This window comes from Haliaeetus albicilla, chromosome 8, assembly GCF_947461875.1.
Source record: "Haliaeetus albicilla chromosome 8, bHalAlb1.1, whole genome shotgun sequence".
NCBI classification, from domain to species: domain Eukaryota; kingdom Metazoa; phylum Chordata; class Aves; order Accipitriformes; family Accipitridae; genus Haliaeetus; species Haliaeetus albicilla.
Window position 1 is genome coordinate 33,413,278 of NC_091490.1, and position 26,838 is coordinate 33,440,115.

General features: G+C 37.6%; 1 protein-coding gene across 9 annotated transcripts in view; it reads left to right on the forward strand.

Annotated features, from left to right (window-relative positions):
* The window catches only part of RABGAP1L (RAB GTPase activating protein 1 like), a 268,383-nt gene that overhangs the window by 158,862 nt on the left and 82,683 nt on the right, over positions 1-26,838 (forward strand). For 8 of the 9 annotated variants that reach the window (XM_069789632.1, XM_069789624.1, XM_069789623.1 and 5 more), the window contains 3 exons: positions 2,270-2,395; positions 3,761-3,904; positions 17,910-17,951. In XM_069789632.1, the coding sequence (XP_069645733.1) occupies positions 2,270-2,395; positions 3,761-3,904; positions 17,910-17,951 (312 nt within the window). The remainder of the gene's footprint in view (positions 1-2,269; positions 2,396-3,760; positions 3,905-17,909; positions 17,952-26,838) is intronic. The other variant, XM_069789631.1, reaches the window with a different exon arrangement.

Here is a 26,838-nt window from a genome sequence, read left to right on the forward strand (position 1 = left end):
AAATAATCAGAGAAAGGGGGGAAGGGAAGCAGTCTCAATGAACTCATGTAAGTTGGGAGCTTCCCGGGATGTCCTCAAACTCTTGTTTTTCTCAAATTCTCCAACCAATCAGTATGCTATGAATGCTTGTAAGACCCACTCTAACTCTTGTATCTTTGCATGGATTTCTAGAGCCCTTCCTTTCCCTTTTTTCTGGGACAGGATATCCTTTCTCTTCAGTGTAGATATGTTTCAGGGATGGTTGGGTAGCCTGAGCCTCCATCCTGGCTTTTTGTGATTTTGCTGTTTTGATGAAATTCCCATCAAAGATGAGCAGGTAACTTCCAATCACGGGAAGACAGTGTTGCCAACTCTAATCGTTTTACTGTAAGTCTTACAGTATTTGACTTTTTTTTCTTATTGTCTATGTCTTGGAGTCATTGCTATGTGAAAAACTAAAATTTAATTTAAAAAAAAAAGGTAAATTTCTGGCTTTTGTGATTCCAAAGAAAAGATAATAAGGAGCAAATATCTAAATGCTAAAAATCAGAATGGAAATGCCAAAAAAATATGTGTTTTGCTTAAAATAAATAAAATAAGAAATGAAAACTTGATCTATGATTTTAAATTTTGGGGGTTGGCAATATTGGAGAACCTCTATCCACTGAGAACGAGGACTCGGTGGCCTCTGCCTGTAAATGACTTTGGCTTAGTACTTACCTCTGTTCTTGCTCCCTCTCCCCGTCTCGGGGGAGGAATGATTGTCAGTGCATGTGTGTCTGATTGAGTGTGCAAGGTAGGTGTGCTTGTGCATGAGCATCTGTCATTTTATTAGAAATAATTGTTACTTTACCAAAAAAACTGAGATTTGTGTTCATCTTATAATAAAGCAGATTCAAGCCTTTTGGTCAGGATAAAACTATTTCTTCCCTTTACCTTGTCTGCAGCTTTTATCCGCTGTCAGTGGGGATCATTCCATCCAGATAAGATTGTGATAAAGAGCTTTGAGATTCCTAAGAGCTTGTCCTCAGCAAATCTAGCCTGGACAGGTAGCTAGCAGCTGATCTGGCAGTTCTTTATGCTAACTAGTTACTTTCATTTATGATGTCTGAAAATGAAAATGAAAGTGTCTGCCCATGGCCCTGGAGACAGGCCATAATCATAGGCTGAACATAAAAGATGAAACCCTGGAGGTAAATATCAAGAGACTAAAATTCTCTTTGAAGCAAATACTGAGCTTTTATCTATTGCTGATATTTGATAAGGGGTTGGCAAGAGGCTGAATGAGTGAATATACCAAAAGGTCAGGAGTTGTCATTCTTGATACTCAATAATTGTTTTCTTTGTTACAATCTGGTGTCTGCAAAAGAACTGTTGTTTTTAATGTGATTGAAAACCTGATTTGGGGTCTGCAGTGACTCTGCTTGTGCCTATCTTACTATTGTGTTACCTGAAGGTGTGGAGGGAATGGGGGAGATGTCTTATCGGTGGAGTTTTCATGATACAGTGCTTCCCACAAATCCAACATTCAGTGGGCTCAAGCCCACAAACGAAACTTTAGAGTGGCTCACATAGCTTGTCTTTTAGCACCACCTTCCTAAACTCTGTTGGATGAGAAATTGTGGTCAAAATTAAATAGAGATTATGGAGATAGGGCTTCTTAAAAAGTCATGATGTTAATAGATGGGATCAGCCCTCCTGAGCTCACAAATAGGTTCTGAAGGCAAAATTTGTAATTTTCTTATTCATCGTGGGAAACCTGCCTTCAGAGAGTTTGATGTCCTGGGGTTTGGATGAAAGTAGATAAGCATTATTCTCACTGAGGGTTGGTTATGCCTTAGTTCTCCTAAATTTTTCCCTTTTAACCAAGTCTCTCTTAGTAGAAATCACTATCCTGAGTTGTTGTCTTTTTTTCTTTTCTCTTCTTTATTTTCCCCAATTGTTCTGTAGCTGAGAGTTGTGTACTGGTTGTTCTCATATCTGTTTGGCACAAAGAATACTGATGACAGTTGTGCTGCTGTAGAGCTGTATATTTTCATGAACCTATGATATGATCCCACGTTTTCTTAAAGGAGGGTCTTACAGAGCCAAATCAAGGTGCTCCTCAAGGCGAATAGTCCTGCTGAGATTTTAGTTGCTTAATTCTACATTCAGAGTGCTCTGCTGAAAATTTTAATATATCCCTGGTTCTGAATTCATCATGCGTAAGGTATATAAGTGTGTATTTGTGTAAGGCATTTCCAGCCTCAGCTCAGTTTTTAAAATCATGTTTGTGTATTTTTCCAAACAGATGCCGGAGGAGCAGGCATTCTGTGTATTTGTGAAAATAATGTATGACTATGGCTTGAGGGACCTCTACAGAAATAACTTTGAAGATCTCCATTGCAAATTTTTCCAGCTGGAGAAGTTAATGCAGGTGGGGCAGGGTAACAAATTCTTCTACTTTCATAAATGGAAATACTGGCATGAAGAACAGATTAGTGCTTTGCTTCCATAAGCTACTGGACAATAAAAACCCTCTCCTTTTAAGGGTGGGGTAGAACCAAACCAGGGAAGTTTAATATCTGGATCCAAACATTGTGAGTCAGATTTATTTCTAATTTCTTTTGTCTTGACATATACCAATCTTGCTGCTAATCTTTGTATCTATGCAGCCTAGGTATCTGGTTTTTTTCCTCTCTCTGTTTGCTTACTCTCACTCTTCCCTATTTTGTGATGTTGCTTAGAGAGAATGTCTCTGTTCTATTAAGGCCAGAGTATCTTCTGGGCTGCCACCATCAGTGTCCTACTTTCTGTGAATTATGTTGACGGTTAAGAGGTCAGGCAAATCAGGACATCCTGATGCTTATGAAATACGAATCAAGTGTGGGTCATTTTGTAGACTTTACTATTTTCAATATGTTGCTCTTTTTCAGATGGAATTACTTCATAGTCAGAGCAATTTAACATAAATAAATGGCTGCAAGTTTTATACATTGTTGTGCTGACTAATAAGGAGTTACTAACAGCTCATTAAGCTTTGACCTGTGCTTCTGTTAGCTGCTGAAGTCAGTTATCATGGATGACCATATATATCTGTGAGATACATTAAAACCAAACAAAGCAGACCGACGTTAATTTAATGATCTTTTTTTTCACGTGTCAAATTGTGTGTATTTCCTACTTGGTGGAGTAGCATTGCATACTAATTAATTTGATACTTTGGCATATGGTCTTCTCAATATTTACATATGTTAACAAAGAATTTTACTTTAACTAAATACGAATATATCATCAGTGTACAACAGGATTATCAGTGCTTACTTTGTGTTGCTTATATATGCTCCTAGTTAGAGAAATTTTCTGATGGAGTTGTGTGCTTTGTTGCTTTCAAGCTCTGCAAGGTGATCTCCTTGTTCTAGTATCCATTGGTTTCTATAGCAGAAGCATTTATAGCAAGACACAGCAAAGGAATAACTTAAAAATTTACACTATGCATGACATAGATTTCCCAACTGCTCTGCCTTTCGACTGTTGAAGATTTTGTAATTTCTCAACATAGTCTCAGTATGTTATTTGATACCGTGATAGAATCCACAGTGGATATCTTGCTAAAAACTGTAAACATGGGCACTGAAATTTATGAAGAAACATATTTCCATTGCTCAAAAGAATTGGATTGTGCAGGATTTCACTTTGTTGTGTTTTTCAGTGTTTAGCAACCTGGTACGTACTGTCAGTGTAGATGAAGAGCTTGGATTAGTGAGTAATACTGAAGCATTTATTTTTTCCTTTACTCTAGGAGCAGTTACCAGACTTGTATAGCCATTTCTCAGACCTCAATTTGGAAGCTCATATGTATGCATCCCAGTGGTTCCTCACTCTCTTTACTGCCAAGTTTCCACTCTGCATGGTCTTCCACATCATTGACTTACTACTTTGTGAGGTAAAAAAAACTTGAATCAGAAAGCCCTTCCTGCACTCCATGAATGTTTCTTTTTTTGTTTTGTTTTGTTGGAGTCATTGACTGTTTAATTTCAAAATGTATGTAACTGAATTATGTAGAAACCATGGTTATATGAAAGAGATGATGTTCAGTGAAACGCTGGTTTGGTTTTAAAATTAGAATTGTGGATTACCTCATTCTTTGCTAAGGGATCTAATTAAGAATATCTGATGCACACATCTGTTCTTCATTTAATTTGTTAAATAATTTATTCAAAGTTAGGAATTCTAATTTCTTGAAGATACCTAGTAGTAAAAGCCTAGCAGACTTTTAGAGAGAAAGCTCTCCCAATTGTCTGATTCAGAGAGCCCAAAGACAGTAAGGGTATTGCATGTTGCTTTGATAGCCTGATATTAAACAAAGAGTGAGAACTGCCAGACAGCACAATTGAATAAAGCTCTTTCCTTTTGTTTTTTACCCTACTATACCAACTAAGGAACGCATTACTCCAGATACAAAATGGTATGTTTCTGTATTGTAGGTATATCTGTGCTTCCTTTAAAAATACCAGACAGAATAGATCCATAGTCTGGAATGTTTATTTTCGTAAAATACTAGTACTTCCTTTTGTCACCAGGAAGTCAGGGCATCTGTGGAATTGAACCTGTTTTTTGAAACTGCCACTGATTTCCTCTCTGATTTAAATGGGTCACAAACATAAAAAAATAGAAATAAATAAAATAATTGAGAATTTTAAATGGAAAGGGCTTCATGAGTATGCAACACTGTTGACTCCAGTTCGTTCTGTTAATTTTTGTTGTGAATTATTTTACTTGCAAATTTTCAGGCTTGCTGCGCATGCCTTGATAGCGTTCATTATCAAACAAATATGGTCCACCATTCATAACTCAACATTTTTTTCCTTAAGAGTATCACTGCTTCTGCATATTGGTGCTCAGTTATCAAAAAGAGGTAGGTTAATACCACCAGGTATCCAAGTGAGTGCGAGAGGTAGTAATGGTGAAGTGATTTTACATTTCCATATAAATATCTGAGCTCTATTTCTTTTACAATGTCGTGATTATTTTAAGTAAGCAAACAGAAAAAGCAGAAAGGTTGCTAGTTTTTCTGCTCTTTGTCCTCGTCTTTGGTTGTGCAGTAGTTGAACACAATCCCTTGATCACTTTTGAACTGTTAGTGAGTTAATTTTCAGAATGAGCTTCTGGTGTGGATTTGATCATTCTTTGTCAGTTCAGTTTATTACTTCATTCTGATCTTGATGTAGAGCTGCCCTCAGACCTGGCCATTTTAAGAGACAGTTTGTCAAGAAGTACAGAACATCATTTCCTACTGGTGATTATTGTGATAACAGCATAGTTACATCCTGTCTGAAGCTCCTGCGCTTTGTATTGTATTAAGCTTGAGGATAAAGTACGCCAAAGAAGTCTTTTAGTTATGGTTAATATAGATTTAATATTTAGAATGAAAAAAGAAAGAACTCTTAAAACATTTGCATTCATCTCACATCTGGCAGTGTCTATCTCAGCATGTCTGAATGAATTACTCTGGGAAAGAAGGTGAAAGAATCCAAGAGGAAAGTGAGAGAGTGTAACACTAGAGTCTGCTAGAGAAGGGGAAACTTGTTAGCATTTGTGGAGGGTAATCACATAAAGCTAAAGGAGCCTCTTTTACAATAAACCAGAAAAGGTAAGAAAATTTATTTCAAGTAAGAAGATCTGTACAGACATCTTGAGGAACAGTGGGGCAGTGTGCAGACAACATACTGAGGCAACAGTGTAGACTATCAGAAAACTGCTCCTAAGATTCATGAGTCAACCAGTCTGAAGTAACTGGCACTTCTGAGAATTTGTGGGAGGAGTGTAGGTTAAAATCATATTAAAATAAAAATCTGGTTGGGCCTCATCATAGAAGGAAAGTAAAATCTAAAGGCACATGGCCATAGACAGAATAAGAAAGAAACCATTCCTTAATGGAGGACTGAAATCATATTGCGAAGCTGTCTGTCCAGTCAGCCTCTAGAAGGAGTAATGGAGCAGTCAGAAAATAACTTTTGTCTGCATTAAATTGTTCTTCACTTTATCGCCGAACAAACAGCATGCCTCTAATTCCAGCAACTGGAAGGAGAAAAATCAGTTGCAGCTGCTAACAGTGGAACTTACTCTTCTGAAAAAAATCCACCAAAACCTCAAAGAATCAAGAAGCCTTTGAAGTGAACTGTCTTGTGTTTTTAAAAACAAGCTTCCAGCCTTCTCATTAATTTGTCATAGATACAGATGAATTTTAAATAGCCTTCAACTTCCTTCCTGACTGTGCTTTCTCCACATCCCTGTCCTGTCGTTGACAAAATGTTTACATCCTACGCAAGTCTTTTCATAAAAGAAAAATATTAGGGGAAGAAAAACAGTTAAAACCATTACTGGATGGGTGCTGCCAACTAGTTATTCCAAGGGAGGTTCTCTGGTCCCCATGAAAATACTGGAATTATGGATGAACAATTTGTGTCAACCAAGAGTTTTTTGTATGGGGTTGGTTTTTTTTAGTTTTTCATTGTGGCTGGAAGAGTGAAATTGGTCCTTACAGATATTCTTTAACTCTCAATCCAGAGAGGAAAAATACCTGTTGGAAATCCTGTAGTTTCACAGCTAACCAGGGAGGCACGTTTCCTTCCCTTGCATGCATGGTGGAACAGTAGCACAAGCTGAGGAATGGACTTCCTGGGCAGGAGCATATCGTATGAAAAAGTAGCTAAATTTATGATGGGAATTAAGTTTTATGGAGAAATTTTTAAAACCCCATCAAAGTGAGTGCCATTACAGTTGACGTCTTTTCATCATTCTCACATTAAATATGACTTGATAGAAAGAACAATTTTATTTAAATTTATACAAATTTGGGTCTTGCTGTGGCCTCTAAGTGATTGAGTTCTTTTATCCTGTTGTCTTCCTAGGACTTTTTTTTTTTTTTTAAATTGTCTCCATGCTGTTGAGGATGTGATTCAACCCCCAAATTACCTAGATTTCCAGTGGCCTTAGAATATTGCCTCAATAACTTTGGGACAGAATCTGTCATCAGTCCTCATCTAGAAATGAAATATTTTGGAATTCTTTGTCTTTCCTATGACAGAAGCTTACAGAAAATTTTGGGCTTGCGGGCAGGTACTCCACAGTGCCATGGTACATATTATAAGGCTTGACTGCCTGTAATAAAAACACAAACCTATTGATCCAGTTGAAAGTTTTCATGGGATTGCAGCATGCTGCATGTTTTTGAGCCTGGCTACGCAGATAAGTTTTAACATGTCAGCATCAGCTGAAGGTCTTTCTACAACATTCCTTTTAGCTGCCTGTTTCAACTGCTTCATTTGTCTCTTCCCCTTTTGCTCTTTCTGTTTACATTGAAGAACAACTTTGTTGATGAAGTTCAGAGTTGTATTTGGACTTGTCAGTCTTATCGAGCAATATGACATTATGTTATTGAACACTTTGTGAGCCTGCTCTGTTTTGTTGTCTCTTTTTGTTCCATTTTAAATTATTTATTTAAAGTCATGCTCAGAAATAGCGACTCATCTAGGTAAAGCGCGTGTTGCTTAGATAAAGCTGTCCGCAGTGCAACAATTGCACCTGGGTTATGCTATAGAATATCAAAGAGTTGACATTTAACATAATTTTGCCATTTAAAATGCAAATAATGTGTTTTAAAAGCACTAAATAAGTGACCTTAATTAGGCATTTGGAAGAGAAAATACCCAAACCAGTTGCAGACAATTTATAAGCATTTTTAAAATTTTCATGATTTTTTTCTGCTTAAAAAAGAAAATACTTTAACTGGTTGTCATATATACAGTACTGCCAAAAGTAAAGGAGGTTCAGAGCTCAAGCTGTCATTCCATTAGTAACCTTGAATTTTGAGACACTATTGATAACCTCTGTTTTAAAGAAATCTGTCTATTTTGGGGTGCAGTTCTTGGGGATATAAAATACTTAAGGATTGTGCTTGTCTCCTTTTAAGGAGTATGTAAAAAACCCTACTACATGCTGCCTTTTCTGGGCTGGTACAGATATTTGTATATTTTATTGTCAGTAATTACATAGTCTTGTTATAAAAATTAATGGTTTGACTACTAAGCTGCCGTTCTATAATCAAGACTGAATAGAAAGGGATGCAACTGATCATCTAACAATTTTGAATATGAAATAATTTAATGTTTTCTAATATAGCTAATAACAAAGAAGTGAAACTACCTTTTACAGTACCACACAGCAGCACAGTGGAAGAAGTGGGAATTGAAAGCTAGATGCCATCATTCTTTGGCCTTTATTTATCAACTATTGCTTTCAGAACTTTGTGTAAAACAACTTTTATAGTCAGTTTTGAGAAACGATCTGTGATAATGAACACTGATGGGTGTTTTTAAAAATCTTTTAAAACATGAGTGAATTGGTGCTAGTAAATGAGCACCTATTGATAGTAAAAATGTGGCACCATGTTGTGTAGATATGGTTCCTGGGAGCACTGCTTCATAATGAAATAATGAAGGTCTTAGAAGAATTATAACTATTGGCGCTGCAGATTTGATTTCTGTCTTATGTGTGTCTTGCTGAAGAATGGATGTGCCAGGAAACACTACACCGTATGGTATCACTCAGACGATAAGACCAGTCGTCTCTGCATGTTAGTACTAACTGAGTAGTAGATACCATAATAGCCTGCTATTTTTTATCTGTCACTGTCAGATACTTCTGTGATGCCTTCAACAGAGTTGAGAAAGAACAGATTAACATTTTAATTTATTAAACTTCCTCAGGAATTGAGTCAGGAACAAGCCCACTTCCTCTGTACATCTGCACTCGGATGAAATGTGAATTAAATAAAAGATTGTGTACAGTTGTTTATCTTCTGTAGATCTATAGGGGAAGAAAATTTGAACTTTTTGGAATTACCTGTTGTTGACACGTTGTCTACATTTGTTAACCCTTCCAGTTATGAGTGTTTTAATAAATCTTGGCAAACAGCAGACTGGGCTTGCTAGAAATAAAATCTCTTTTAGTAACAGCATATTAAAAGCTAGGCTTAAATTCAAAGTATGGATAGATCTGTGCTGAAAGTGCCTGCATTATTTCAGTACTGTTTACAAACGTAAAGTCAATGTCATACATGTGAGTTGGAAGCGGCTGGGAGGGTGTTTGTTTTCCTGCTTATGAATATAGGTGATTAGACTTTGGCATTTAGACTCTGTCTTTCCTCCTGTCCATTGCTCCTTGCATCATGCCTGCTAGAGAGCTAAGTCTCCTTTCTGAAGTCTTTATCAACCACTGCTGTTTCATGTAAAGAGACTGGAAAGGATTTATTTCTGAGACTGCTATAACTAGCTTTTAATTAATTTAAGAAGAAAGAGAATAGGTTGTCTCTCAGACTCCAGATGGAAGACTAGAATCTGAACATACATGTCCAATGGTAATGCTGGTTTGCTACATTCAAGCATCTGCTGACATGTCAGTCGTCATAGTCTTTTTTGTTGCAAACACTTGAGGTCGGCAATGGAGTTAGCTCAGGTTCTCTGGCCCTGGGTGTTTTGCTTCTGTGTATTTAGCTGAGTTATTTAAATCCACATTAAAAGTAATTTTAGCGTAATTTATCTGATGACTACAGCTGTATTCTACTGTGGGTTTTTTTCAGTACTAGAACAGAAATTAAAAAGAAAGAAAAGAGGATGTAGTATTTGATTGTGTGTTTGCTGGAGGAACTTTTTAAAGCTTTTGTTATGTATGTGTTTAAAACATTCAGATTATAACAATAAAGAATTTTAAGTTCTTTTCAAAGTGAAGGTCATAAGAGGTATTAGGTGTTTGGATATAAAATTTCAATCAACAGCAGAAATATTGGAGGTTTGTAATACCGTGTTCTGTATTGCCACAGCGACAGGGGAACACAAAATGTTCTATTCACTTCTAAAGCTACACAGAATTTATAATAATTCAAGCTTGGACTGAGGAGAAGAGTATTTTAATAGAGTACATCTAAAAGGTTCTTGGGGAGCCACAGGGTTTAACATAACCCTTTACACTGTGTTGTCCAGCTGTTCCTGTGAGCATCCATAATTTATGTATCTTCCATTCATAGCTGCAGCTTGTTTATCCCAAAAATAACAAGGCTGGTGATAAACGCTCAGCATGAGCAAAGAAAAAACAGTTTCACAACAATCTGCAATTCAAGATAACTTATGTGAACAGAAGGTACCTTTTTGGCGATGTTGATAAATGTTGCAGCCCTAAAATGTTGAGGCTGCTTCTGTTTCAGAAAATGTTCTAAGATACAGGTGAGAAGTTACCAAAGATGAGGGACCTATTTGAATGACCTAGTTTGTGCCTTAGAGGGAAGAGACATCGAATGTCATGTCACAGTATGTCTCTGAATTACTTTCCCCATTGCGACTGAAATATTTTAGCCACTTACAAGTTGATGTTCACTTGGTTGATTTTTCTAGGAATACAGTAAATTTCCATAATGCTTACTTAACAGCAGTGCCATCTGCTGTATTTGAATAGCAGCATATTCTAAGCAGTCTTGGCAGTCCTCAAAAACGCTTCAGAAATAACTGAAGGAAAGTATCACAAATGGGAGGGTGATATTCCATGAACAAATCCAGGAAGCTAAGCTAATTTGGGGACTGTTTTTAAAAAAGAGGGTAGCGCAGTCTGCCTGTGCCAAACCACTTACCATTACTTCGTGCTTGGAATCTGAGGCCGTACTGAATTTTCTAAGTATGTAAAATCAATGTGAACTTTGCATTCAAGTGATTGTTGTAAAGGGAAGATGAATATCAGGGTATAGAGGGGCAAGGGCCAGGACTATGTTGTGGCAGAAAAAAGGAGAAGAGGAAGAATGAACACTGGGAAGGAGATCAGATGGAGTGCAGGGAAGCAGGACATTGGTTTAACATGGACATGCATTTTTCTGTGTGTTATGTGACCACGTGTAGAGGGGAAGGAGGCACAGCTCTCTGTCAAGAGATGTTCTGAACCCCTCATCTTGTCTCCTCAAGAAAATTGGGGTCTGGAAGATTCCTGCTCCCCTGTTTCCATACGAGAGCTGGAGGACCTGTCTTATCTACAGAGATACGAGGCCTCTTTTTTTTTTTCCTCATTATATGATAAGGCCCATGATGCCTAGTGTGTATCACTGAAGGGCCTGAGCCCCTTTCTTTGTCCCCATATTAATCAGGTTTGGAAGGAGGGAAAGGAATGTCTAAAAGCCCTGTAATTGAAATCACTGAAAACCAGAAAAGTAATGTTAGTGTATGGCTTGGTCAAGCAAATGGAGAAAGCATGCTGCCAGCCCATAACCAGCTGCCTGTGAATTAGGAACATGCCACTGCAGAAATACCCAACGTCAAAGAGCAATTCGATATGTGGAAATGACTTAAAGTTCTGTGGCTGTGATTTTTATCCTTCGAAAACAGTCACAGAAGCTGGAGAGAAAAAAGTGCTAATCTCATAGCACTCTTTCCCTTCATTCATCCATAGCAACATCTCAGCAGCAAATTATGTGAAAATCACCCCAAACATGTAAATATTCAATAGCACTCCTAAATCCCATTCACTTCTGTTAAAAGCAACCAACCAAACAAATTTTCATGCAAAATCATACTAATAGAGGTTCATGGTTGCCTGGTGGTATTTATCGTGTGCCTTTTCATGCTGCAAAATTGTCGTGGTTTAACCCCAGCCAGCAACTAAGCACCACGCAGCCACTCACTCGCTCCCCCCCACCCAGTGGGATGGGGGAGAAAATCGGGAAAAAGAAGCAAAACCCGTGGGTTGAGAGAAAAACGGTTTAATAGAACAGAAAAGAAGAAACTAATAATGATAATGATAACACTAATAAAATGACAACAGTAGTAATAAAAGGATTGGAATGTACAAATGATGCGCAGGGCAATTGCTCACCACCCACTGACCGACACCCAGCCAGTCCCCGAGCGGCGATTCCCCGCCCCCACTCCCCAGTTCCTATACTAGACGTCCCGTCCCATGGTATGGAATACCCTGTTGACCAGTTTGGGTCAGGTGCCCTGGCTCTGTCCTGTGCCAACTTCTTGTGCCCCTCCAGCTTTCTCGCTGGCTGGGCATGAGAAGCTGAAAAATCCTTGACTTTAGTCTAAACACTACTTAGCAACAACTGAAACCATCAGTGTTATCAACATTCTTCACATACTGAACTCAAAACATAGCACTGTACCAGCCACTAGGAAGACAGTTAACTCTATCCCAGCTGAAACCAGGACAAAAATACAGAAAAGTGGCACAGTAAATACTGAATCCCACGGTGCCATTTTTACCATCTCCCTCGTACTTGCTTATCTAATAATTCAGTCAACTGGTTTTAATTGGGTTTGTGTATTATTCACAGTATCATAGTATCAGGATGGAGATTTCTGTATCTTCTTTTCCTCTTTCTTGTGTTATAGCATTTCCTGGTGTGAGTTACAGTAGCAGGCAATGTATATGGAGTCACTGGGGGAAGTCCAGTCTAAGAAGTCAACTATACCTCATACGTTAGCAGTAAGGTCTCTATGCAACTTGGTTTTTCTTTTTTTTTCTCTCTAATGTAACTGTTTAGTAAGATAGCTGTATCTGTTCCTTATACAAAGCTTGCTGTATTATGTTGTGCCTTATTTCAATAAGAGTTAACCTTTCTTTCCCTTAGTTGTCTTGTCATTGAACTAGAAAAAATGTACAAGCTATACAAACTATATCTGAGTAAAAGATGTTAATTAACATGCATATCCCTGCAGAGCATGCTCCAAGTCTACGTTACTTACAAAGAGAAATTTGAGCTTCAGACCATATATTTATGTTGTCAGCAAAATAAATACATTTGTGACATTCCTAAAGTTTATTTTGTGTTCTCAACATACTAGAGTTGCCAACCAAATGTTTTGCTGGAAGCAATCCAAAACATAAATAGAATTTTAATTCTCCTGCAGAGTTTGTAACCCCAATTACCCTCTGTAGCTCCTTTGAAAGAGTGTGCAACTGAACACATAATTATGAAACACTTTCGAATTACAAAACAATGTCAAAATAACTTTAGTTGAATAGCTAATCTCTCTTTGAAAAAAGGAAAATTCAGTTGTTATAAAGCTGGAACAGGTTAACTGGTTCTCCTGAAGGCATGTCATGTGAGGCTTGAGACTTCTCCAACCTTAAGGAGGTGCTCAGTTGACTTTCACATGTATCTTCTTTACCTGGTGCTGAACTTTAGAGAATATTTTATCAATATCTTCACTATTTCCTCCTACATGTCATGCATCTCTAGGAACAAAACCACAGATAAGGACATTGATTAAAAAAAATGAATTTTCCTTTTTCTTTTTTTTTTTAAAGAGATTCACTTCCTTTTCTTTGTGAAAATGATGCAGAGGGTATTGCCATGTAACCAGAGGAAGGTCTGTCAGGTGGTCTGTGTTGGAGAGGGAGAGATGCTAGTATTTAATATAGCCTACCTTCTCCCAAGGCTTCTGTCTTCTGAAGAGAAGCTTTAAAACAGGAGATAATTTCCAAAGTCATGCCCTATGCAAATGTTGTCCAGATGATACATGATTAAATTGTTTGGCTTAACTCTTTCTTCAGCTCCACACTTGGCTGTTGCGCTTTGCCCCCTTAATTTCCTTTTTTCCAGTTGCTGGGTAGAAAGGAAGAAGATGCCTTGAGCATCCTTTCTGTCACAGAGATCTCACTGGATACAAACTGGATCCTACAAAATCGGATCTTTACCTTTCTGTGTTCTTTGTTCCCAATCTTCTTCTCAGGCCTTTTCAAAAGTCATCTTGTTTCAGAGTGCAGAGGGACTCAAAGCAAGGACTTCTCAAAGAGGGCTTCTATCTGCAGAAGGAATCTTGGCTTCAGAGGGAGTTAAGGAACTGTGAAAACCTCTTGCTAAAAGAGAGTTAACATAACAAGATTTCCATTTATTTTAAGCCAGTCTTAATTTCCGTGCACATGCATCATTTGAAGTGTTTTGGTTTTACAGTCTCATGAGATACAGTTTCACTGTTTTGCCCATGAGAATGTCACCCACAATCTCTGTCAGAAATCATGGTCTTTTGGCATATAATTCAAATAAGCAGATGTTTCTATGAAACGCAATCACTAGATGGTGAGTGTTCATCCCAGCACTATCATCCCAGTAGGTACGAAGGGTTCTTCTGCAAAACTATGCTCGCTCTTCTTGAGTAAGTGCTGTCTATGGAAGTCTTTGTAAAACGGAGAACAGTCAGCATGGCAGTCAGCAGGAGCTGTAAGGAGGCCGTAAGATGGCACAAACTCTTTAACATTTTCCCTTTCCTGACCCTTATCCTACCATCTTGACTGCAGAATAGTCAAGAGCTGTCTGCTTTGAGATGGGCTTGTTCCTTCTCCAAAACTCCTGAGCTTAAGGAGACCTTTTAAAATGTTCTAGACCTTTGCAGAAGCTTGAGGGTTCTTAAATAACACCTGTTGGAAGAAGGAAGAAACTGTGCAAATGCTTTAACTAGGCAGATAAGCCAGGCTCTCATAGAAACTGCTGGCCTTCTGCAAAAGGCTAGTTAAAAGCTCCTTGGAGGAGGATATCCACATGCCTCATTTCTGGGATCTTTGCCTGTGGGCTTAAGGCCTGTGAGCTGTGCAGGCTGCAAACTCCTCCTTCATTTACTCACTAGCAGCAAAGCCTTGCAGGTTGTAAAACAAGAGAATGGCCGCATAATTGAGAAGTGATACACCCCTAATTGTTCCTGTGCTCGTATAACAGTTCTTGTTTAGTAAGTGTGTATGTTTTTACTTTTGACTGTTGTATATTAAAAAACCCAAGTGTTTAGGTAATTATGAACAACTTTCACATTTGCAAATTTTTTAAATATTAAGACGAGATCTACATGATATTAAAGCATTTATTTCCAAATGCCTAGTTAAACATATGACCTTTGGTTTTAAAAAGTAATTATCCAAAGCTTATTTAATATGGACTCCATTCTCTTCCCCCCTGTGGATGATTTGTATGTACTTCCATGTTTCCATTATAAAATTGCTGGAGGGATATTGCTAGCAATGATTTATATGTCTGATGCACATTGGTATTTTTGGTCCTTCTTCTAAAATAGATGGAGAAGTTTAAACTGAATCTTATAAATCAGTGTGTGGTAAATGAAGTAAGATTTTAAATAAGAGATTGTGGAAAAATGAGCTAGGCCTTCTTTTTCATAATCATAATCATTAAACTTGGCTATGTCAGAATAGTCTTGCAGGCATTAGGAAAAAATAACTCAAGTACGTGGATCAGTGGTTATAAAATGTGTTGTTAAAGTGGGTGGGTAAGGTACCACATTTGAAATCTAAAGCATCTTGTTGTAAATCCAAACATGAGTAGAAGCCTTACTGTAGATTGCCAGATGCCACCTCCAGTTCATTCAGCTGTCAAGGGTTATATTAGTCCTTCAGGTCCAGCACGTCCAAGCTGGTCAGCATGAAACTGCAGCAGTAGATGCCTCAGGTCTAAAATATTGCCTTGATTTTGGAGTTACCTCTCCCTTTGAGGAAAAAGGAAGGTGCACACTGTTTTCTGTTGCCAGGAGTAGTGGAGTGCTGCTCAGGACAGCTGTATATGAAGGTTTTAAGTCCCTTTGGTGTTCTGATTTTAAGGTGCTTGTGCACTGAAGAGGTTATCTCAAGTAACGTGAGGGAGTCTGTGAGCTGCCCCTTGCCCAGTGGGGCTAGATAAAGAGCTGGGGATTCTCAAGGCAGGAGGAAACCTATTTCTGCTGCATTTGCTATCCGTGTGAAGAGTGATCATATTACAGGAATACCAGGAGAGAATTTGGTGAGTTTGAATTCAGGAAGAGTGTGTGTTTCAGGCAGATCAAAAAGAAATTATTTAGAAAATAAATGAAAACTGGTTTGGTTTTCTTCGGGTTTTTTTTGGGTTTTGAGGGGTTTTTTTGGTAGTGCCAGAAAATACACAGGACACTAATTCCTCAGTAATCTAACAATTAGACATAATACTCTTACTCAGAAAATAACAAAACCTGATCTATCAGTTAAGAAGAAAACATGACGTTTGTGATGGCTTGTAGTTACACCTCTCATTTATAGATTGGATGTTCGTATCAAATGCTGTCTGTTAGGAAATAAAAATTGTTAATGTCATGACTGTATGGAATGAACTGGTGACTTCAGATTGATATTTGGAATAAAACTGGGAGAACTGTGAGCTTATTTTACTGCTGCTGGTGCTCTGGTACTATCAGTGTCATGACTGAAATTCACAGCCAGACATTTTTTCTATTAAAAAGAAGAATAAAAAGCAAAATAACTGTTGTACTTGAAATACCTGTTATCCCACTGGAAGAAGGGTTTCCTATTCATGAAGCAAGGTTCAGTCCTGCTACAATTGTGACCTCTAGTGGAAAAAGTCAGTTTGTTATCATAATGATTATGCATCGAATTGCAAAATAATTCACAGTGTTGCAATATTCACTATGTCTAATGTTGAAGCATTTCCAAGACTCATTAATGGTACAATCCCTTCAAGGCACCATGCTATCCATGTAAAAAAATGCAATTTCTTCTCAAGAATGTCTCTGAAAAGTCTCTGCAGATTTTTATAAAAGCTAATTTTTTATAGAAATATGGTCTCAGGCTTTCAGGAAGAAGCTTGGAAAAATAGTTGCAGACGCAGAAATTTCATGGGGAAGGCTCCTTTATAAAAAGTCCTGTTGTTATCCAACAGCAGTATGTATTGCAGTGACAGTATTACTTGCGTGCAAATCTGTTGAGACGTTTTTAGATATCAGCTCTAAAAGACTTTGTAAGAAAAGATTTATCATGCCATTAAACAAGCAGGCAAGCAGATTTGTAAAACAGAATCTAGGAAAACAGTCTGAACACACAGTACATAGTACAGCAAATGAGAATTACATATGGTATTTTTCATATTTAGATTAATACATAGCTATTTATAATTTTAAATAATCAAGATATGTAGGCTACAGGCAGGAGAGTCTCTTTCATCAGCAGAGGCAATGTGTGCCCTGCCAGCAAGGCTGTCGTCTTGCGTCCTCTGCCCTGAGCTGCCCCTGGCTAGTTTTCCAGGCAGGACCCCAAGAGTAGTTTCAGTTAGGCTGCTCCAAAGCAGCCTCATTTGGGGTATCTGTTCCCCTTCCCTCAGCAAAATCTTAAGGTCTTGATTGTCAAAATAAAAAGAAGTTGAATAAAAGCAGAGGAGTGGTGTTTCATATTTTTATATAAAACATAAGTGGAAATATAGCCTTTTTCATCCCTCTATAGTCAGTCAATGGAGTAGTTTTTACTTTCTTTGATTTTTAAATAATCAGACATTGTCATTGTATTATTCACTGAATGGATTTTTGTACGCTTGTATTTCCAGCTTTTGCAAACCAGAAAGCAGACTATTCGATACAGACTTCAATTTGCTTACCTATGAAATAGCTTTGACTTTTGGCTGATAACAGAAAAAAGATGTATTTTGTTCTTGGGGGGGTGTTTTATTTTGGTTTTTTTGCAGTTTGAGCATGAAAGATTGTACATGATTAATCATAGCTAATCTCAGTTACTTGGCAAAATTCCTATCAACTAGAATATTTATTATATTTTCTTGATGCCCTGCTTGTTACAGTATTCTGCACTGTTCAAGAAAACCAGCATTGACAGCTATTGAAACGATGGAGGGATATCTTGTCACATCTGTAGCAGCTGACGAATTGAACAGTGAGATTCCAAAAGCTCCAAAGAGCCGTCATCTTCCCCAGCTGGGAGTTTGGAAACTGTGCCTTGGGGCTTTAATGATGAACTTTGAAGTGTAGCAGGGACAAGGGAAGCATTCCCTAGAGATTTGCAGCATCTAGTTACAATGCTACGTAATGATAAGTAATAGGGAAGAGAGACCTGTATGCTGGGACTGATTGAAGTCTTTTTCTTATTATTTTCAGGGTATGAACATAATCTTCCATGTAGCCTTGGCTCTCTTAAAGGTAAGTTGTTGATTAGAAGGGGTTTTTTTGTTTTTATTTTATTAAACTGTATGGAATATTTTCTTAGCTTAATGTGTCATGTCTAAGGGAACAATAATAGTGGGACTTCTGGAGGAGGGAACAGAGGAGAAATATCATCCATTTGGGTAGAGATGTCTTCAAAATTGTACTTATGGTAGTTCTGTTTTTATTAAACTTAATCGTGTCATAAAGTTCCTGGAACAAGGAGTACAGTCTAAGGATTTAAATGTCTCGTGTGTATACTATTAAGAAAACAATTCTGATTCATTTCACAGCATATTTATTTTGTGACTCGGTTCTTTCATATAACTATTCAAGAAACATGATGTGATTGAGTATTATTTGGTATCAGATATATTTGTAATGTCAAAAGAGGAATGGAAGTCTTTTATAATATGGGGAACTTCTACCTTTGGCTTGGACACAGAATTTACCTGAACAAACAAACAAGTAAACCTCTAGGTAAAGCATTGGCCCTTTTGATGCCAGTGAGATAGCTCAGAGCTAACTTACATTGCCCTTCACAAGTTGGCACTAGTTCGAATCCAGTCCACATGCAGGCATGTGGTATGGGATTTGTAATGCCACCTTTTAATTCAAATGATATTCCCATAAAATAATTTAGGCTAAAGCTCAGGGTAGAACAGCCTGTCACTCCTAACACAACAACCCCATAACATGGACACAGACTCATATCATTTGGCTGTTGCTAGTCCTCCAGTGTATTTTCCTTGTCATTTACCTAGAAAGGGCAAACAGGTACAAGTTAGAGTTACTCAGTGAAGAGTAGTTCTCAGAGATTCAACTTCTGCGGCACAAAGTCCTACAGCAAAAGTGCTCCACACCAGGAACCTATATATGCTGCTGCTGTGAACAGAGCAATTGGAAATTTCAAAACACATGTATTTTCACTTGAGGTCGAGTAACTTGTGTCAAGTACTGCAGTGTAGGTATGAGATAGTATGTAGCATTATGGTAAGGAAATGTCAAAAATAACTTGTGTTTTATACTAACACAGTTAATGTGTCAAATGGAGTTGTGACTCTCTACATGAGTATATGTATCAAATGAAGTCACCTATAAACAGGAAATTTGTTTAATGTACATTTCCAGGGAAGTGCTCCTACACAAATCTAAATTTGTATAAAGGGAGGAGGGAGTTCTGTGTTCTTTCCTTCCTGTTTTATATTTTATTTGCAACTATGGGGGCTTGTTAATTTTCTGGGTTTTAAGGCTAGTATGGATAAAGGGAGGAAATCTAGTAGGTTATGGCACGATAGATAGTAAAACAAGTTAAAGCAAGCATCCAAGCAACACCCGACAGGTCTGCTGCCGTAGTAGTAGGAACAGGTTCTGGAAAGAGATAGAGGTGCCAGCTTATTGATCTTTAAACTGAAGAAGAAGAAAGAAAGGGAGTACTTGCACTGAGCTGAAAATGACTGGCAGGGTTTTCAAGAAAGGAGAACTTTGTTCAACTCACTTGCAAAGGATGGCTTTGAGCCCATGGGTATACACCCCGTGGTCTGTTTGCCTTATACTTCCTGCTGCTGCTAGTGGGAATGGTTGAACTGAGGTTAGCAGCAGAACAATTGTTTAGAAAATGTGATAGGGTTGGAAAGGACCAAAATCCTTAACTCATGGCTGTTGTACTGCAAATAAGGAATTTTGGGGGGTTGAATGATTAACCCAATTTCTTTTAACAGAAAGTGCTTAGTCTTTTCATGTAGCATTTGCCGCATATCAAGGTGCCACGATTAGATCACTGATCACCCCCCAGACCAGGGAAAGAGACAGATAACACACACAGTGTGAGCGCCAACTTCCGCCTTTTATTGCGCAGTCAATTCCTTTTATACTAACAAGGGTAGGCGGGATTACAGACACATCATAAGGCTGCGACTAACCCTCTAACTTTCCGTGACATCGCGAGATCTTCCGAACGCCGAACCCTACATTTTCATTTTATATATATTCCACAACATGCTGTTTATCCAATTGAACATTTCTCTTTGGCTGTTCCAGAAGAGGAAAATGCAAGAAAGTCTTTTGTCAGTTGTCTTATAACTATTTTCTAAGTTTAAAACCAACTCTACAGCTTAATTCTGTCTTAATTCTGCTTATAGCTGTTCTTCTTTATATATATATATATGCAATGTGCTGTATCTGCCTGTTCTGGGAGTAATAGGTCTAAATGGTAAGGGAGGTGTTATCCTGAGAAAGTATTTCTATATTGCAGCCAAAAACAAGTACAAAGGAAATACAGGTAAGTAAGATAAGATTCTAAGTCAGAAACCAAGATGGAGCTGGTGATTATATACAATTGAATTAGCATACGATTTGCTTTCAGCAGGAATTGCTGTTCTGTTAGGGAAGAAAATAATTTTGTACTCTGAGACCTGAAGTAATTATTTTCTATTCAAATGTGTTCATAATCTCTCCTAATCATTAGAAACAAAGTGGTTTAGCGTACCAGTCTTTTTAAGTTACAGAAACTGAATGTACATGCTGCAGAATAACCACTTAAAGAACTGTGTGTTTCTAAGCTCTTGTTTCTTTCTGATTCCGAAGTGAATGAAAACAACTCCTAAGGATTTGTTCTTTGTTAAAACAGTGTGATAATTCTGTCATCCGCAATCTTCTGGATTATTTTTAATTTAGACAAGGGAATCTTTCATCAGTGGAATATCAGAGTCTTTACTGTGCAAATGCCATTTTCCTCACTTCCTTGTGAAGTGTGTGCCTCACAATCCCTCATTAAATAGCATGAGAATAGAAGCTTTTATCTTGAACTCCCATTTACTCGATGCAGTTTCTCACTGTTAACAACCAGCTGCTAGTATTCAAAGTGAATGCTTGTTAGTTTTGAAATGACAGTACTACTTCTATGACCAATTACCCGAGACATCTTGATGCAGTAATCTTTGGAAAATAAACATCTATTTAAGACACGAGGGGAATCCTTTCCCTTTCCTTCTCCCACATTCTGAGTACATTTGTAGCAATGAACAGCTATAGGATTAAAGCTCTTTAGCTATGAAGGCTGTAATTTGTAATAGGGCATTAATCTGGTTTCTTATCAAAGGAAAAGCACAGTCTTTTTTTCTGTTGCATCCAAATGTTATGCTTTCTAACGCATGTCAGTGCTTTTCTTGTACTCCCCAGTATGCTCATCTGTCAGGCCCTCCAGCTGGTGGCACTATTTTACAATTTGACATTAATCATTTAGTTACGTCATGTAGAGACTGCACCTGAATTAACATTTAGTAAACCAAGCTGATAGAAAATCAAATCCGTCACCTTTCATTTTTCTGAGCAGCAGAAAATATAGTGAAGCGCTGGGGTGTGAAAAGAACCTTAGTGTTGAAAAAGGCAGCGTAGAAAACTGTGGTTTAGGACAACTCAACAAACAGCATTGATAGTTGCATTTTGAAATTCCCAGTTAAGACCATTAACTGAGAATGACAGAGGGAAATGTACCGTGCTAGTGCCAGCATACTTTCTGATCCCTTTTGTCATTAACTAGTTAGTTTCATTGTTGGAAATTACAAAGTAAACATTAAAATCTTCACATATGCTAAGAAAAAAAAATCAATAATAAGCTTTCTTTCATATTTAGTATTTCAGTACTTATTTCTTTAATCTTCTGTTTCTGATCTTGCTACCTTAGCAAAAACAGCTAAATGCATGCTTTATTTTAGAATTAGCAAACTGAGGCAAGTGTAAAGTATGTGATTGTGAAGAAATCAGGCTCTAGATTAACTACTGTTGCAGTTGCTAACTACTGAAAAGGCAGGGAGGAATACACAGTAACTGGAAATGTGAGAATGAACCATGGGGTTTGAAAGTAGGTCCATGTCCAGACTTTCTTTTTGAGGGTTCATCTACTCATAGAGTGTGATTCATAACAACACTTAAGGTCAACACTTAGGTTGTTGAGCTTTCGTCTGGGTGACCGTTAAAAACGTGTTGCTTAATACCAGAGGAAAGTCATAGTTTTGATCAGGAATGTGTATAACAGTCAAATTGAAACGGGTAGAAAATAGTGAGAAACAATAATGTATTTGTTACTGCTTGTGTTTCCCAGCCAGTGCATTATTATCTTACAGAGACTTACTTCAGTACATATATTATCTTAAAAACAGTACTTTTATATATCATTCTTTGAACTCAGGCAAATGTGAGCAGGATTTCTAACGGTGCTTATGGGTTCTTACGCTCCTCACTGCATGTGATCACGTGATAACTGTGTATTACACAAACAAGACAGTTGGATTTCTTGGCTATTTCTGTTGCCACCTTTCAGTCTCAATGCTTTTGTCAGTCTGTGCCCAACAGATTAGGGAGAAGAATACCAGTTATAGTGGCAGGGACAGCAGATGATGCTATTAATTCAAGTAGTTGATAGAGAGGCTCCCTAGATTAATCTAAAAAGTGTCAAAATTACCTTGGATATGGAGGGTTATTTATTATCTTTATATCATTCTGTATCTGGATTGAAAAGGACCTCCTGGGCAAAAGAAATGCTTCTCTGCTGTATTATGCCATGATGTGGCATGGCTTCCATTTCATAAACTAGTAACAGCGGCAATATTGCTGGTGGAAGGCCATTTCCCTTATTCCAGTTTAAATTTATTACTAATCATTTTACACTCCTCTGCTCTTACATCAGCATCGTCCTTTACCTTAAATAGTCCCCTTCCAGCGACACTCACGCTAGTGTTTATCACCTCTATAGATACCATTCATATTGTCTACTAAATAAACCAATATTCTGAGTGTTCTTGAACTCTAGAGCATCTTAGTAGTTCTCTTCTGCATCTCCCCAGTTCTGTATTAATCTTTTTAGAGGTGAATGACTGGATCTTTAAGAGAGGTCACACTGTGTTTTCTGTATTAATGTTGTATTTAATTATTTCTAAAAAATCTAATTTATCTGATAACTGTGATGATTGTATTGTTCTCTTATGTCTGTATGAAATAGTATTCATGACTCACCAGAGGGTTCCACAAACACTGTTTCACCACCTTAGATGTGGATTTGTGTAAGAGCAGAAATTTTGAATAAAATTAATGCTGTACTTCTCTATACATTTACATTTCACTTCTTAATGAACATACAGTGAATTGTAGGTTTTCTTTTTTCACTTTCAAGACATTGTCTTCTTTGGATAGACATCTGACCTAACCTGTCTCAGATTTCGTCCATCATTTGTCTCCTGCATTACCACTTCCACCAACCCAGAACTTTAAAATCAGATCTGAAATTTTGTTCTATGTTAAAGGCATAGCTCAAAAACTTACACTCATGAGAAGTGGACATACCCAAAGATAGCCAGAGTAGTTATCCATCTTTGTGCACCTTAGATCCTGCTGTTCATCAGTAAGTTATGCCTATTCCTTCAGGGAGCTGTGTTGTTTGCAGTGTTAACCGAAGTGTCTGGTGTGACATCCCAATAACATTATCCCTCCCTTTATCACCTGCTTCTGAAATTATCATTTGCCACTATCTAGCCTGGGGCGTTAGTGTTTAAAAAGCAGTGTAGTCTTTTAAGAAAACAAACAAGGAAAAAGCAAAAGGGTTCAAGTCATAACAGCAAGTAATGAAATAAACTTTATCAGTCAGATGAAAGCTAGCAGTATACGAGGAACAGTTGAGCAACCAAATTCTTCCATGTCTTCCTGAAATAAGATACTAATATTTTGTATAATCTTGCTGGCTAAACTTCTGAGGATGTCAGTGAAGACTGGATAGGTACTTACTTCAGGTAGAACTTACATATTGTCAACACAAATAATTAAAAAATGTGAATTGTCTTTCAGTTGGCGATGAAATTGTGACAACTGTTGTAACTTTTTGAGAGGTATCACATGAAAAGTACACTGAGTGTGTAGGTAACGGGGCTTAGGCTTTGTATCCAAGAGATGAAACAACTATTTCATTCTCTTTCTGCATACAAACGCTCTTACTTTGCATTTGCAATGGCTTGAGGAGCCTGAACTGATTTTTAAATCAACACTGCTTTAAGCCAGAGGCTGGATGAAGTGAGATACAGGGTTCCTTTCCAACCTAAACTGGTTTTGATTCTAGGTGATCTGGTTTAGTGCACTCTGTAAGCGCATTAAGTCTTCAAAAGGCTCTTTTCAAGATAAAAGAGAAGTGTCCACATTAGAATCTAAGGCAAAATAGATGTTCTTTATACCAGTTTTTTTTTTATAGCTTCTTTATGTAGCTGATACCAGAATGAGAGCTGAGGCTTCTGATAGAGAAGAGAATCCTAACTCTTGGGTGCTAGAGATCAGAACCAACTGTTCTGTTTTGAAGGTCTTCTCCATTAGGCAGAGGACAAGAAATTCAGTTTTTAAGAGGCTGTCAGATCACTGTTTTTATATTTCTAGTTCCTAAATTGAGGATGTCCTTAAACTGTAGGTTTTGCTGGGCTGAAGAATTCCTCTCCCAGACCCACTTCTCCTACCCCAAAAAACAGTATTTGATGACTTGGTGGTTATCTCTTTAGAAGGAGAAATCTGTGCCTGAAAATGTCGGGAATCATTCAACTTCCAGACTACTGATTTTCCAGCCTTAATATAATCAATTTTCTATTTTTGAATGTCTACATTTTTCTGCATGCTAAAAATCTATCCTGTCCTGACTACTTACTACTTAGCCCATTTGATCCCCTCCTCACACCTAAAATCAGTTAAATTTCTACTAGGTGAATGTTCACCATAAATATTCAATTTTGAGGGAGGAGACATGTTCTCTCTTTGAAGGAATAGAAGACTGAAAGCAGAGAAAGTGACATGGAATTTGTTGGACTGCATTTCTTTAGCAGCGATGAACACCGATTTATATATTGACGACACCTCCCCATTATATTCTCTGTAATTTTTAGATGTTGGAAACTGAAGATGGTGTTTTCAGCACTACATATAGTTCTGTTTGATGCTATTATTTTTTATTAATAATTAATTTTTTACTATTATTTAAATATATTGTATATGTCTTATGTACGTAGCAAATCTTGTGATTCTGTGGGAAAAATTTTTCTTAAGTATGTAATTGAAGTATATAAAACCATACAAGTAGTCATTCCAGATCAGACTCACAGGTTTATCTACCCCAGTATCTTGTTGCCAACAGTGGACACATGGGAAAGACTGTAAGAACAGGGCAATAATACTCTTTTTTTTTTTCCTCTGGCAATTTGTGTCTTGGAGACCCTCTGAGAAAGTAATGGTGTCTCATGTTTAATAACTCTGTATGGATTGTTGTTCCATGGGTTTGTCCAGTGACTTTTTGAACATGTGTAAGCTAGTAGCCACAGAGATTTTGTCAGCTTAATTAACATTTTGTTTGCTTTGAACCTGTCACCTATGAGTTTCATGCGAGGTTCCTGGTTCCTGTGTTGGAAGGCATTTTGGACAGTTGGTAGCTCTTCACTTTCTCCACACCACTCGTGATTTTGTAAGTCTACATATCCCTCATCAACTGTCTATTTTCTAGGCTTAATAATCTTATGTCTATTTTTTGTCTGCTCATTTGGAAGCCTCTGATGAGCCTTATTCTCTCTATAAATAACTCTCTGTCTCTATTATCTCCTTTTTGATGTGGAAGGACCAGACTAATGGATAGTATCAAAGATGAAAATACATCATGGAGTTATACTGTAGAATAATGTCATTCTCTGTTTAGATCTCTATTCCTTTCCTATTAATTCCTGCCATTTGAAGTATTTTGGTGACCTCTGCTGTGGACTGAGCTGATATTTTCATGGAACTGTCCACAGCGACTCTTAAGATTCATTCCTGAGTAGCAGTTGTCAGCTCAGAGTCTTATCATTTATATATAAAATTGATACCGTTCCCCATATGCATCAATTTACATTTATCTACATTGACTTTCTTATCTACATTGACTTTCATTTACCATACTGTTGCCCAGTCATTCAGTCTCTTATGGTCCTTCTGCAATTCTTTACTGTAGGCCCCTGTCTTTAAAACCCTGAATAATTTAATAGCTTTTGCAAACACTGTCACCTCATGATTCACCCTCTTTTCCAAGCCATTTAAGGATAGGCCAACCAGCATGACCCCAGAGCAGATCTCTGATGGAATCTACTGTGAAAAGAAATTGTTTTATTGTGTTCTCTCTAATAATGATAAAGATGTAAACTTCACTAAATACAGATTACACAGTTGTGATTAGACCTGAAGAACAGAAAGGACAAAGTAATTTCTGATAAGGTAAGAGGTGAAGCTCTTATTGTGGCCGTGATGTAATTTATATGGATTTTCAGGGCTGTTCTGGTGCAGAATTTGTCTTATCCTTTCATAGGAATTAACTTGAAAGAGAACTTCCTTTTTTGTTCTTCCAGTTTTAGAGTCTATTTAGCTTTTCAAAGTCAGTAATTTTTGCCACTAAAATGTTAAAGGCAATCCAATTCCTTTTTTTTTTTTTTTACAGTTGACATAGAAAAGAGAGATGCTATCATACATCAGCGTTGATCAATTAGCAGTTGATATAGCAATTACAAAAATGTTTAGTTTATCTCAGTACTGACCTTTCAGTACTGTGCCTCATTATCATAAAAAGTTGATATTCTTGTCAACACAAAGCGCAGGATAGGAGACAAGATGACTGGTGGTTTTGCAGGAAGGACTGGGGCAGAGGGAGGACACAGAAGGCTGGGCTTCTTGCACAGGAAGAATGTGGGCAGGCAGGGGATGCAGAGAGGGAGAAAGAAATATGTAGTCCTCACATAGGGTCCTAATTTTAAAATTATGCAAGGTGGGCAGGTTGCCAGTTTTTACAGCAAGTTGTCATGCCTTGTTAAACATGCCAGTGAGAACACTGTTATCTGGGAAC